Source organism: Neofelis nebulosa, chromosome 13, assembly GCF_028018385.1.
Source record: "Neofelis nebulosa isolate mNeoNeb1 chromosome 13, mNeoNeb1.pri, whole genome shotgun sequence".
Taxonomy (NCBI): domain Eukaryota; kingdom Metazoa; phylum Chordata; class Mammalia; order Carnivora; family Felidae; genus Neofelis; species Neofelis nebulosa.
In genome coordinates, this window is record NC_080794.1 from 39693128 (window position 1) to 39708091 (window position 14964).

At 37.2% G+C, this 14964-nt stretch overlaps 1 protein-coding gene and 1 non-coding gene across 7 annotated transcripts in view; one reads left to right on the top strand and one right to left on the bottom strand.

The window, feature by feature from the left end:
• ADK (adenosine kinase) overlaps window positions 1–12413 on the top strand; it is a 521335-nt gene extending 508922 nt beyond the window's left edge. For all 6 annotated transcript variants that reach the window (XM_058698391.1, XM_058698396.1, XM_058698394.1 and 3 more), the window contains one exon: window positions 11591–12413. In XM_058698391.1, the coding sequence (XP_058554374.1) occupies window positions 11591–11715 (125 nt within the window). In that variant the 3' untranslated portion in view covers window positions 11716–12413. The remainder of the gene's footprint in view (window positions 1–11590) is intronic.
• LOC131493726 (U6 spliceosomal RNA) lies at window positions 9044–9150 on the bottom strand. Its single transcript, XR_009252820.1, has one exon. It is a non-coding gene; the product is annotated as a U6 spliceosomal RNA (small nuclear RNA).
• Window positions 12414–14964: the final 2551 nt, after the last annotated feature.

The following is a 14964-nucleotide window of genomic DNA, read 5'->3' on the forward strand; positions in this document are numbered from 1 at the left end:
TTACCCTTCATTATCAAGATAATGTACTGATAAGGACCATAAGAACCAGAAAAAGGCACCAGGAAAAAGGGCTCCTAGGGGACTTTTCATGTGGAGCATACATGCCAAGTCAGCTATTTAAGATTTTCTTGTTGAATTCCTGATAGGCCCAAAGTCTTTACTAAAAGAGAGGAAACTTCTTTTTTGATATATATCTGCAAGCCATATTTATCTGCTATAGTGTGTGCCAACCACACTCTAAAATTCACCACATTCAGTGAATAAGATATGAATAAGCATTTTAGTTTCCTTGCTGACACAGTATTTGTATATATTAATAGCATACTGTTATTGTTGATATTTTTCCCTTCCTAAGAAAATACTTTATTAGAATAATATCCCCAAAATGTAAATAACTTTTAAAAGTAACAGAAGACCAAAAGTCCTTTAGAAGAATAGGAAAACAACAAACAATTCAGAGAAAGGGATTTGTTCTTTAGACGTGTAAAGAGATGTTCAGGCGTGCTTGGGTGGCTCAGTCACTTAAGCATCCAACTCTTGATTGCGGCTCAGGTTATGATCTCACGATTTGTGAGTTTGAGCCCCATGTCGGGCTGTGTGCTGATGACGCAGAGCCTGTTTGGGATTCTTTCTCTGCCCCTCCCCACTTGTGTGCACGAGCTCACTCTCAAAATAAATATTTTTAGATAAGTAAGTAAATGAATAAGTAAATACATGGATGTTCAGCCTCACTCATAATAAGAGAAATGCAAATTAAAATTACACTGAGATATCATTTCTAACCCACTGGCAAAAATTCAAAAGCTTGACAGCACACTCTGTTGGTGAGGTTGTGGGGAAACAAGCACTCTTAAACATTGCTAGTGGAAATATAAAATGGAGGATTTGGCTGTATCTAACAAAACTGCTTCCATATTTACTCTTCTACCCAGAAATTCTACTTCTAGAAATTTATCCTGAAGATACACCCCCCTACACCAACACAAAAATATCTACACAAAAAAATACTGTGGCATTCTTTGTCATTGCAAAGCATTGGAAAGTATATGAACATCCAGGTGATCAAAATTAACATCACCAGTGACTAGCAACTGGACATAATGTGCTTCAAAATATAATACCCTGAGAAGGACACAACATAATTTTGTAATATTCTGACCAGAAATGAATATTCTAAATTAAATCATGAGGAAATATCAGATAAACCCCAAATGAGAATATATGCTTCAAAAATGTCCCTGTCTCATAAGTCAAAGAAAGACTGAGGAAATGTTTGAGATTAAAGAAGACCAGGGGCGCCTGGGTGGCGCAGTCGGTTAAGCGTCCGACTTCAGCCAGGTCACGATCTCGCGGTCCGTGAGTTCGAGCCCCGCGTCAGGCTCTGGGCTGATGGCTCGGAGCCTGGAGCCTGTTTCCGATTCTGTGTCTCCCTCTCTCTCTGCCCCTCCCCCGTTCATGCTCTGTCTCTCTCTGTCCCAAAAATAAATAAAAAACGTTGAAAAAAAAAAAAGAAGACCAAAAGCACAAGAAACCCTATACTAGATTATATGCTGAAGGAAGTACAGTGCTATGAAGAACATTATTGGGGGGCACCTGGCTGACTTAAGCAGTAGAGCATGCTGCTCTTAATTTCAAGATTGTGAGTTCAGTCGCCACCGTGAGTGTAGAGATTACTTAAGAATAAAAAAAAAAAAATCTTTTATTTATTTATTTATTTATTTAATTTTTTTTTTCAACGTTTTTAATTTATTTTTGGGACAGAGAGAGACAGAGCATGAACAGGGGAGGGGCAGAGAGAGAGGGAGACACAGAATCGGAAACAGGCTCCAGGCTCCGAGCCATCAGCCCAGAGCCTGACGCGGGGCTCGAACTCACGGACCGCGAGATCGTGACCTGGCTGAAGTCGGACGCTTAACCGACTGCGCCACCCAGGCGCCCCAAAAAAAAAATCTTTAAAAAAGAATATTATTGAGTCTTTGACAAAACTGGAATATGGAGAGTAAGATTAGATAACAGTATTCTAACTGTGTTACTGAAGTTGATAACTGTAGCTGTATATGAGAATAGCCATATTCTCAGGAAAGAAACACTGATGTATTTAAAGGTAAAGAGCCATGATAAATGCAACTTGCTCTCGAATGGAGAAAGTTTATATAGGAAAAACCTATGTAAAGAGAGGGTATATATCCACAAAGGAGCAAAATGTTAACACTAAGTGCATCTGGGTAAAGGATATATAGGTGCTATTCACATTATTTTTATTCTTGCAACTTTTCTGTGAATTTGAAATTATTTCCAAATAAAGGTTTTTATTCAGAATATACTTTAGGTTAAGTAATAATTAAAAATTCTAACTTAGAGGGGCGCCTGGGTGGCTTAGTCAGTTGAGCATCTGACTTTGGCTCAAGTCATGATCTCACGGTTGGTGGGTTCGAGCCCTGCATCAGGCTCTGTGCTGACCGCTCAGAGCCTGGAGCCTGCTTCAGATTCTGTGTCTCCTTCTCTCTCTGCCCCTCCCCTGCTCACTCTCTGTCTCACTCTGTCTCTCCAAAATAAATAAATGCAAAAAAAATAATAAATTCTAACTTAGGGGCACCTGGGTGGCTCAGTTGATTGGGCATCCAGCTTTGGCTCAGGTAACGATGTTGTGGTTTGTGAGTTCGAGCCCCGCGTCAGGCTCTGTGCTGACAGCTCAGAGCCTGGAGCCTGCTTTGGATTCTGTGTCTCCCCCACTCTCTCTGTCCCTCCCATGCTCATGCTCTGTCTCTCTCTGTCTGTCAATAAATAAACATTAAAAAAAATTTTTTTAAATTCTAACTTAAAAAATTATATTCAGTGGAAATGCAAACTGGTGCAGCCACTCTGGAAAACAGTATGGAGGTTCCTCAAAAAACTAAGAATAGAACTACCCTACAACCCAGCAATTGCACTACTAGGCATTTATCCAAGGGATACAGGTGTACTGTTTCAAAGGGGCACATGCACCCCAATGTTTATAGCAGCACTATCCACAATAGCCAAAGTATGGAAAGAGCCCAAATGTCCATCGATGGATGAATAGATAAAGAAGTTGGGATATATATATACAATGGAGTATTACTCGGCAATCAAAAAGAATGAAATCTTGCCACTTGCAACAACATGGATGGAACTAGAGGGTATTGAGCTAAGTGAAATTAGTCAGTCAGAGAAAGACAAATATATGACTTCACTCATGTGAGGACTTTAAGAGACAGAACAGATGAACACAAGGGAAACAAAAATAATATAAAAACAGGGAGGGGGGCAAAACATAATAGTCTCTTGAATATGGAGAACAAACTGAGGGTTACTGGAGGGAGTGTGGGAGGGGGGATGGGCTGAATGGGTAAGGGGCACTAAGGAATCTACTCCTGAAATCATTGTTGCACTATATACTAACTTGGATGTAAACTAAAAAATAAAATTAAATAAAAATTAAAAATTAAAAAAAAAAAATAGAACTACACTATGACCCAGTAATTGCACTGCTAGGTATTTATCCAAAGGACACAAAAATGCTAATTCAAAGGAGCACATGCACCTCTATGTTTATAGCAGCAGCACTATCGACAATAGCCAAAGTATGGAAAGAGCCCAAATGTCCATCGACTCATGAATGGAAAAAGAAGATGTAGTATATATATTCTGTGGAATGTTACTCAGCCATGAAAAAGAAATGGAGCCTTGCCATTTGCAACAATGTTGTTGTAACTAGAGTGTATTATGCTAAGCAAAATAAGTCAGAGAGAGACAAATACATGATTTCAGTCATATGTGGAATTTAAGCTACAAAACATGGGGCACTTGAGTGGCTCAGTTGGTTAAGTGTCCAACTTCAGCTCAGGTCATGATCTTGCAGTTCACGAGTCCAAGCCCCAAGTCAGGCTATGCACTGATAGCTCAGAGCCTGGAGCCTGCTTCAACTTCTGTGTCTCCCTCTCTCTCTCTCTCTCTCTCTCTCTCTCTGCCCCTCCCCCACTCACACTCTGTCTCTTTCTCTCTCTCTCTCTCTCTCTCTCTCTCAAAAATAAATAAACATTAAAAAAATTTAAGATACATGGGAATGCAAGCTGGTGCAGCTACTCTGGAAAACAGTATTGAGGTTCCTCAAAAAACTAAAAATAGGGGCGCCTGCGTGGCTCAGTCCGTTCAGGTCATGATCTCACGGTCCGTGAGTTCGAGCCCCACGTCGGGCTCTGTGCTGACAGCTCAGAGCCTGGAGCCTGCTTCGGATTCTGTGTCTCCCTCTCTCTCTGACCCTCCCCTGTTCATGCTCTGTCTCTCTCTGTCTCAAAAATAAATAAACGTTAAAAAATTGTTTAAAAAAACTAAAAATAGAACTACCCTACGACCCAGCAATTGCACTACTAGGCATTTATCCAAGGGATACAGGTATGCTGTGTCGAAGGGGCACATGCACCCCAGTGTTTATAGCAGCACTATCCACAATAGCCAAAGTATGGAAAGAGCCCAAATGTCCATCAATGGATGAATGGATAAAGAAGTTGTGGTATATATATATATATACAATGGAGTATTACTTGTCAATCAAAAAGAATGAAATCTTGCCATTTGCAACAACATGGATGGAACTAGAGGGTATTATGCTAAGTGAAATTAGTCAGAGAAAGACAAATATCATATGACTTCACTCAAATGAGGACTTTAAGAGACAAAACAGATGAACATAAGGGAAGGGAAACAAAAATAATATAAAAACAGGGAGGGGGGCAAAACATAATAGTCTCTTGAATATGGAGAACAAACTGAGGGTTACTGGAGGGGGTGTGGGAGGGGGGATGGGCTAAATGGGTAAGGGGCATTAAGAAATCTACTCCTGAAATCACTGTTGCACTATATGCTAACTAATTTGGATGTAAATTATTTTAAAAAATTAAATTAAGGGGCACCTGGGTGGCGCAGTCAGTTAAGCGTCCGACTTCAGCCAGGTCACGATCTCGCGGTCCGTGAGTTCGAGCCCCGCGTCAGGCTCTGGGCTGATGGCTCGGAACCTGGAGCCTGTTTCCGATTCTGTGTCTCCCTCTCTCTCTGCCCCTCCCCCGTTCATGCTCTGTCTCTCTCTGTCCCAAAAATAAATTAAAAACCTTGAAAAAAAAAATTTTTTTTTAATTAAATTAAAAATTTTTTTAAAAAGAAAAAAAAACAAAAAAAAATTTAAGATACAAAACAGAGGGACATAAGGCAAGGGAAGCAAAAATAAAGTAAAAACAGAGGAAGACAAACCATAAGAGACTCCTAAATACAAAGAACAAACAGGGTTACTGGTGGGGTGTTGGGTTGGGGGGGGAAGGGCTAACGGGGTGAGGGGCAATAAGGAGGACACTGGTTGGGATGAAATATATTTTGATTTAAAAAAAAATTCTACTGAGAAACATACAGTAAGTCAAATAAGCCAGACACAAAAGAACAAATATTGTGTGATCCTATTCATATGAGGTACCTAAAATAGGCAAATTCATAGAGACAGACAGTAGGGGAGCAGTTGCCAGAGGCCAGAAGTAGAGAATTATTGTTTAAAGAATATAGAGTTTCTGGTGAAGTGATAAAAAAGTTCTGAAAATCGATAGAAGTGATAGTTACACAACATTGCAAAATAATCTTAATGCCATGAATTGCACACTTCAAAATAGTTAAAATGTTAAATTTTAGGTTATGTATGTTGTACACAATAAAAACTATCTTAGAATATTTATCCATGTGATAAAATGATTCCCTATGATTCGTAAAACCGAAGTTCTCTTTATTTAAACCATTTTACGTAACTTTTGAGATTCACACACACAAAAAAAGATTCACATCAGCTACTTTATGAAGGGTCCACTTATAATTGATTATATAACATCTGTAGTTCACCTCAGTTGGTTTTTCTAAATAGATTATTGAAAACTGTTATTCACCCAGGGCAAAGGTCTTAGCTTTTTTCTGCATCCCGGCTTTCCACTTGTCAAAGCAAATGTCTCTTCAGAGTACTTCACTTCAGTCATCAACTAGCTATTCTCTTAGAAGGAGGATGCTGGTGCTTATGCTTTACAAAAATATTTCATAAACATAAGCTTTCCTTTTTCTCACAAAGATCATACCAGAAGGAATGAGGAAAACAGATGTTGCTTATAAGGCTTCTAATAGACGTGTTTCCATTGTAAGCTGATCTGACTCTGAATTTGGCGTCTGCTCCATTCACTGTGTGGGCTGAGCATTTTAGCCTCGCAGCTTGGCGGAAAGTTAATATTGACCTTTGACTGTTACCTGAAAACTCAATGATAAAATACTCTTACTAAACCTCTTGAGGGAGTGACTTCACATTCTAAGCAAATGTCTTCAAAATATATCACTCCATTAGCCAAATTAACTTTATTATTTGGTTGGGAATACTTATTTTACTAGATACAGAGCATTCCCCACATCTAACAGGAAAAAAGCTTGTGTGGTCAGAAAGGTAGAAAAGAAAGGACGTAAATCTCTTATAATGCTCTCTACAGGTCTTTATACCACAGCTTCTCAATTAATCTTCACCCCCACCAGGCTGCCAGGGCCTAGGGAACAGCCTGGAAGTCTGGCTACAGAACAGTTTCTCATTATCATCCATTCTTCTGAGTATTTGAGTCTGCTACAACAGTTCAGGTTTCCTCTGGAGGGAAAGTAGCCCCAGATTCTTCTGTTCTTGATCTATCTTATTTGTAACTACAACACTTTCTCTTTTTTTTTTTTCATCTTTTATAGTTTTGTTGTACTATGGTATACAGTAAACTGCACATATTTAAAGTGTACATTTTTGCAAATGTTAACAGAGGCATACACCCATGAAACCATCACTATAGACATATCCACTACCCCCATGCTGTTTTGTAATCCTGCCTTCCTGCTTCTTCTCATCCACATCTGGATCATTTCCAGTTTGGGGAGATTACAAACAAAGCTTTTGTGAACATTCACTACACATCTTTAGTGTGAATATATGCTTTCACTGACCTTGGGTTAAATACTTAGAAATAAAATGACTAGGTCAAATGGTAAATGTATGTTTAACTTTTTAAGACACTGACAAATGGTTTTCAAAGTGGTCTTATAATTTTATGTTCCCACCATCAGTATATGAGGATTCCAATTCACCCACACCATTGATAACACTTGTTATGGTCAGTCTTTAATTTTAGCCATTCTAGCAGGTTGGCAGTAATATATTATTTGGCATTTGTTCATCTTCTTTGCTAAAATGTTAATTCAACACTTTTGCTCATTCTTTATTGTGTTGTTTCTTGTTATTGAAGTGTAAAGTGTTCAATTTGACAAAGCGCAGTTATTTTTTCCTTTATAAAATTTTGTACTTTTTATGTCTTACTTAAGAGATTTTTGGCAAATTCCAAATCACTGAGATTTTCTATGTTTTCCTCTCAGAATTTAATGGTTTTACCTCTTACATTTAGATCTGTGACCCATTTCAAATTAATTTTTGTAGATGATGTTAAGTAAGGGTTGAAGTGGTTTGTTTGTTTTTTCAAATATGCCATCCAGCTATTCTAAGAACATTTGTTTAAAAGATTATCTTTTCAGGGTGCCTGGGTGGCTCAGTCGGTTGAGTGTCCCTTCTTAGGTTCAGGTCACGATCTTGCGGTCCAGAGTTCGAGCTCCGCATCAGGCTCTGTGCTGACAGCTTGGAGCCTAGAGTCTGCTTCAGATTCTGTGTCTCCCTTCTCTCTTTGCACCTCCCTCACTCATGCTCTCAATCTCTCTCTTTCTCTCTCTCTCTCTCTCTCTCTCTGTGTGTGTGTGTGTGTGTGTGTGTGTGTGTCAAAAATAAATAAATATTTTTTTTTAATGTTTAAAAAAATGTTTAAAAAAGATTATCTTTTCTCCACTGGATTGTTTTGATAGTTTCATCAAAAATCAGTTGATGATATAGAAGTAGGTTTATTTCTGGACTCTGTGCAGGTGCATTGATCTGTTTGTTTATCCTTATGCCAATAGCATAGTGTCTTGATTATTTTAGTTCTGTGATAAGTTGTAACTAAAGGAATCTTGTTTTTCAAAGGTGTGTTTTGACTAATCTTAGTCCTTTGCATTTCCACATAAATATTGGAATCAGCTAACAGTTTCTATAAGAAAGGCCTGCTGGAGGGGCGCCTGGGTGGCCCAGTCATGTAAGCACCTAACACTTGATTTCAGCTCAGGTCATGGTCTCACAGTTCCTGAGATCAAGCCCCACGTTGGGTTCTGTGCTGACAGCATGGAGCCTGCTTAGGATTCTCTCCCTCTATCTCTGCCCTCCCCTGCTCACATCCACATGCTCTCTCTCTCTCTCTCAAAATAAGTAAACTTAACAAAAAAACTTAAAAAAAAAAAAACGAAAGATAGGTCTGCTAGAATTTTTATTGGTATTACATTAAATCCATAGAAAAATTTCTTAGAGCTGTTAACAATATTGAATCTTCTGATCTACAGACACTTTATATCTCTCCATTTATGTAGGTTTCTTTTCTTTTTCTTGGCATTGTTTTGTCATTTACAGTGTGCAGGTCTTACACTTTGATCAGGTATTACACATATTTGATAGTATGTTAAAAGGGATTTTTACTATCAATTTCTAATTGTTCATTGCTGGTATATCTTGCTATATATACACACACAGTATGGTGTGTATATAGTATGGAAATTCAGTTGATTTTTGTATAGTGATCTTGTACCCTGCAGCCTTACTAAACTCACTTAGTAGTTCCAGTAATTTTTTTCTAGATTCTATAAGATATTCTACAAAGGCCAGGAATTTCTCAATCTCAGCATTATAGACGCAGTAAGATATTTAACAGCATCCCTCTTTCTACTTATTCGATACCAGCAGCACCCTCTACCCTAGCTGTGACAACCAGAAATTGCCAGACCTTACCAAATGTCCTCTGGTGGGGGGCAAAATTACCCACCATTGAGAACCATAGACATAGACAAACATGCCGTCTGCAAACAAAGACAACTTCCCTTCTTTTTCCATCTTAATGCTTTTTTTTTTTTTAATATGGAACACTTCACGAATTTGCTTGTTGTCCTTGTTCAGAGGCTATGCTAAGCTTCTCTGTATCGCTGCAGTTTTAGTATATGTGCTGCCAAAGCAAGCACTTGATACCTTTTATTTATTTATTTATTTTTCTAAAATGTCTGTTTAGGGACACCTGGGTGGCTCAGTTGGTTGAGCGTCCGACTTCGGCTCAGGTCATGATCTCGCAGTCTGTGAGTTTGAGCCCCATGTCAGGCTCTGTGCTGACAGCTCAGAGCCTGGAGCCTGCTTCGGATTCTGTGTCTCCTTCTCTCTCTGCCTCTCCCCCACTCATGCTCTATCTCTCTCTCTGTCAAAAAAAAAAATAAACATTAAAAAAAATAAAATGTCTAAAATGTCTGTTTATTTATTTTGGAAAGAGAGAGCAAGGGAGGGACAGAGAGAGAAAGAGAATCCCAAGCTGGCTCCATGCTGCCCGCTCAGAGCCCGACACGGAGCTTGATCCCACAAATCATGAGATCATTACCTGAGCCAAAATCAAAAGTCCAACACTTAACCAACTGAGCCACCAGGCGCCCCAACTTTTATTTATTTCTTTTGTTTGCCTTAGTGTACTGGCTAAAGTGTTCAGTACAGTACACTGTTTAAGAGCAAACATTTTTGTCTTGTTCTTGATCCTAAGGGGAAAACATTCCACCATCCACCATTAAGAATGATTTTAACTGTAAGTTTTTCCTAAGTGCCCTTTATCAGGTTGAGGAAGTTCCTTTGTATTCCTAGGTTGCTGAAAGTTGTTATTAGGAATGTATTTGGATTTTGCCAACTGCTTTTTCTTCTTCTATTAGATGATCTTATGGTTTTCTTAGTTATGGTAAATTACATTGATTGATTTTTGAATGTTACACCAACCTTGCATTCCTAAGATAATAATAATTTATTATCCTTTTTAATATACTATTGGATTTGCTTTGCTAAAATTTTCTTTAAAATATTTGCATCTTTTTTTTCTTTTTTTTTTATTTCTTTTTTTGGTATCAGAGTGATGCTAGCCTCAAGGAATAAGTTGGGAAGTATTTTCAGTTTTCTAAAGAGGTTATTGTATAGCATTGATACTATTTTTATTCCCTAAATATTTGGTAGAATTCACCGGCGACAACATCTGGACCTGGAATTCTCTTTATTGGAAACTTTTTAACTATAAAATCAATATGTTCAGTAAGTACAAGACTAGTCAGGCTATCTATTTCTTCCTGAACTTTGATAACTTGTGTCTTTCCACAAATTTGTCCAGTTCATCTAATTTACCAAATCTATTGGCATAAAGTTGTTAATGTTTCTTTGTTATTCTTTTAGTGTATGTAGATTCTATAGTGACATCACATCTCTTATCCTCAATAATGTCAACTTACATCTTCTCTCTCTTTTTTTCCCTGATCAGTTTGCCTATTAATTTTGTCCTACTTAGACTCCCAAATCCATCCTGTCAACTCAATGAGACTGTTGAACTCTCCCTAGGTTGTTGTTTCTTGTGTTGTGGCCTGGTAACTCTCTCTAGGTGGTAAGCTAGAGCAATTTTATAGTTTACCCCATTTGTTTCCCTCCCTTCATGAATCTTTTACAGTATTTGAAAAACTTTCCTTCATATACTTTGTCTTTAATGTTAGTAGTTTCTGGAAAAGGATAAATCTGGTTGCTTTTATTTTATTTCTTTGTGGTCAGAAACAGAAGTCCTTAACACTATTTTCTACTTTATCACATTTATTTTAATGTCAACTAGTCCATGGCACTTGACTATAGAAATTATTTCACAGTTGCTTCTGGGAGTAAAAGGGAGATGTAAGGTCCTTTATAACTTTTCAACTCTTAAATTTGTACTTGGAGAGATATCCATACGATAGAGTTTTGTGCAAAAGCATATGCTAGGAATAACAACACAGAAGGAATCCAGAGAGATGGAGTGAGGGAATAACTAATACCTTCTCAGCTGTAAAGACCCAAGATAATATTATTTGGCCAGTATTTCTTACTCACAACCTCTTAATCTCAAAACTAAAGGAAAGTGTGATTATACTTTTGGCTTACAAAGACTAGAATGACTTGATGGTGAATTGTCATGTCCCAACTTGAGCTCTTTAAAAGAAATGTTGAGGAGGGGCGCCTGGGTGGCTTGGTCGGTTGAGCGTCCGACTTCGGCTCAGGTCATGATCTCAGGGTCCGTGGGTTCGAGCCCCGCGTTGGGCTCTGTGCTGACAGCTCAGAGCCTGGAGCCTGTTTCGGATTCTGTGTCTCCCTCTCTGTCTGCTCCTCCCCTGTTCATGCTCTGTCTCTCTCTGTCTCAAAAATAAATAAACGTTAAAAAATTTTTTTTAAAAATGTTGAGGAAAACCTATGATGTTTGGGGGAAGAATTCTTCCACATGGACTCTAACACTTGGAGTTTAACACTTACTATCAAGACTGAAGAAAGAGATAGGTACATAGACCACTTTTTGGCCTGACCCAATATGACATTTCTGACGCTATTAGACAATACTCATGTTCTTCCCTTTTGTCTGTGTTCCAGGTTTTCTGTCTCAGCTGGTCTCTGACAAGCCCCTGACTGAATGCATCCGTGCTGGTCACTACGCAGCAAGCGTCATAATTAGGCGGACTGGCTGCACTTTTCCTGAGAAGCCAGATTTCCACTGATAGAAATGCAGGAAATCCAAGCCCAGTGGAACAGATACTGCCCTGATTGCTTCCTGAGAATTCCCATATTAATAAAGAAGAAAATTATCTGCCATCTTTTCCTACTATAATAATATTCATTCTTAATTTGGAGGGTACAGTAATTCTCAGTAGAATCTTTATTCTCTCAACAACCTAAAAAAATAATGTCTATTTCCATAGTTTGATAGTGCCACTTAAATGTTGATTAAACAGGAATATAACATTTCAATGGAAATTTTTATTTCATTTTCAATTACTTTGTAAATTCATGTGTATTTAGCAAATTGATCAGTTTTTTTACATTTCTGCTTTGAATGCAGATGTGATTTAATATAATAGATTTTTAAACAGGACTTAATTCTAAAACATCAATCTTCAGCTTTTTATACGAGTATACTTAATTTAGGAGTATGTGTATGTATATATGTATGTGTGTATGTGCATACATACATATATGTGTACCACATATATAAATGATAAGTGGTCAAATAAGGTACAGAAGAATTTATCTTGCCAAGTTATACCAAATAACCTCTTTAGTGCATACTCAAACATGTAATAAACTTTGGATAATTAAATAATTTGCCAAATTATAAGTTATAGTATTCAAATTATAATCTTATATTTACCTATGGTACTCTGTAATTTGATACAAATAAAAACTTGTCATATAGGAATTTCCTTGTCTTTGCCCTGTTCTCAACAAGATAAGGAGGTTAAGATCATTATTTAATACTGGGTCCTGAAATGATATCTAATTCATTGATGGTGATAGAAAGAAAAACAACATAATACGTTGAAAAATAACTTAGTACTTGAGACCAATAAGTCACTGTTTTAAGGAAGACAAAATTGCATAATAGAACCTCTGGAGTCAAACTTAATTGCCTTTATATAACCTGGGGCAAATTACTGAGCCTCTTTTACCTTCATTTTCCTTTCTATAAAATGGGATAATAACTCCATGTACAAGATCATTGAGATGATTTGAGAGAAAATACCAAGTATAAAATGCTTGCTGCCTGCCTAGTAAGTGCTTAATAAGTATCTGCTATTTTTATCATTATGATTATTATTGTTGAGGAAGAAAAAGGTAATATTGATAACATTGAATTCAAGCCATAAAAAAGGGTTCAAGTTTTTGTTTGTTTTATGTTTAGGAAAACTTTAAGGTATGCTATGCTTGCTTGTCTTTTTCTTTTTTTAATTGAGATATAATTCACATACCGTAAAACTTCCATTTTAAAATGTACAATTCATTTCATTTTAGTGTATTCACAAAATTATACAACCATTACCATTTTTATCATCCCAAAAAGAAACACTGTATCTCCTGATTCACCATACTCCCCATCCCTTGGCAACTACTAATCTATTTTCTGGCTCTATAAAATTTGCCTGTTCTGGACATTCATAAAAATGGAGTCAGTATAATGTGTGTTCTTTTGTGTCTGGCTTCTTTCACTTAGCATGTTTTCATGGTTCACCCATCTTATAACATGTATCAGTTATTTTTTTATTTGCCAAATAATATTTTATTATATAGATATACCATATTCTGTTTAACCATTCATCAGTTGATGGACATTGGGTTATTAGCACTGTTTAGCTATTATGAATAGTGTTGCTATGAACATTCATATACAAGTCTTTTGTGTTTTCGGTCCTTTGGGATATGTACCTAGGAGTGGAATTGTTGGGTCACATGGTAACCCTATGTTTAACTTTTTGAGACGCTGCCAAACTTTTTCCAAAGGGACTGCACCATTTTACATTCTCACCAAGGTTTGAGGGTTCAGTTTCTCCACACCATGGAATATGAAGGGATATTTCATTGTGGTTTTGATTTGCATTTCCCTAATGACTGATACTAAGCATCTTTTATATGCTTATTGACCATTTATATTTTTTTCTGTGGAAAAATGTCTATTCATATTCCTTGCCCATTTTTTAATTGAGTGATTTGTACTTTTATTATTGAATTATAAGAGTTCTTTGTATATTCTAGCTGTGTCTCATCAGATATATGATTTACAAATATTTTCTTCCATTCTTGTGGGTTTTTACTTTCTTGATGTGTCCTTTGAAGCACAGATGTTTTCAATTTGTATGAAGTCCAGTTTGTCTATTTGGTCTTTTGTCATTTGTGCTTTTGGTTTCATGTCTAAGAAGCCATTTGCCTAATCCAAGATCACAAAGACTAACACCTGTGTTTTTGTCTAAGTTTTATAGTTTTTGCTCTTAGATTTAAGTCTTTGATCCATTTTGAGTTTATTTTTGTATATGTGTAAGGTAGAGGGCCTAAATTTTCTTGCATGTGAATATTCAATTGTCCCAGCACCTTGTTGAAAAGACTGTTTTCTCCACTACTGAACTGGCTAGGCACACTAGTCAAAAATCAATTGGCCATAAATGTAAGGTTTTGTTTCTGGACTCTCAGTTCCATATGTCTATCCTTGTGCCAGTCCAGACTGTTTCAATTATGGAGCTTTGAGTAAGTTTTGAAGTCAGGAAGTGTAAATCTTCCAACTTTGTCTCTCAAGAACAATTAGTTTAAGTGCTAAGGTATCTTTATCATATTAAAACTACTACAGAATGTCTTTCTCTTAGGAAGGACACTGATAAACTTTTTCTACTCTTTTTGATGAGAAACTTTCTTATCCCAAGACTATTGATCAGGTACCACTCACTAGCTAGGCCTCTGACAGGCACTAAAGGAAGTTACAAAGTATGCTATTTGGTAGCACTTAACGTGCACACAGAGCACATAACTTTCTTATAATAAAAAATAGTCGTTGGGATATGTGTATTTTGTCCTTGAGTTGATGACACTTTTTTTTTTAGTTCTCTGTTTTGATAAAGGGCAAAGGAGAAATAATGGCTAGCCTAACAGACTTGGTCTCAGGAAATCTCTGACTGGTTGTTAACACATTCCCCACTGTGACCTAAGTTTTTGCATCTTGGAGTGGGGAATAGTTAACCTACTCTCACTTTATAGTATCTTGGTTTAATAGATATTTGGGGGAGGACATGCAGTATGGGAGAAGAATAATGAAGTTATCAAGAAGACATGAGCCCTGGCCCCAGGTTGGCTTCAAATAGCTGTGTGACCCTCTTATCCAAAGTTATTCACCAGATATAGATACTTTACTTGTGACATCTCTAAGTATAATTATATTGTGGACCAGTGTTTTTAATAAAGTTGCCTCCCTATACGTGGGGAAAGGC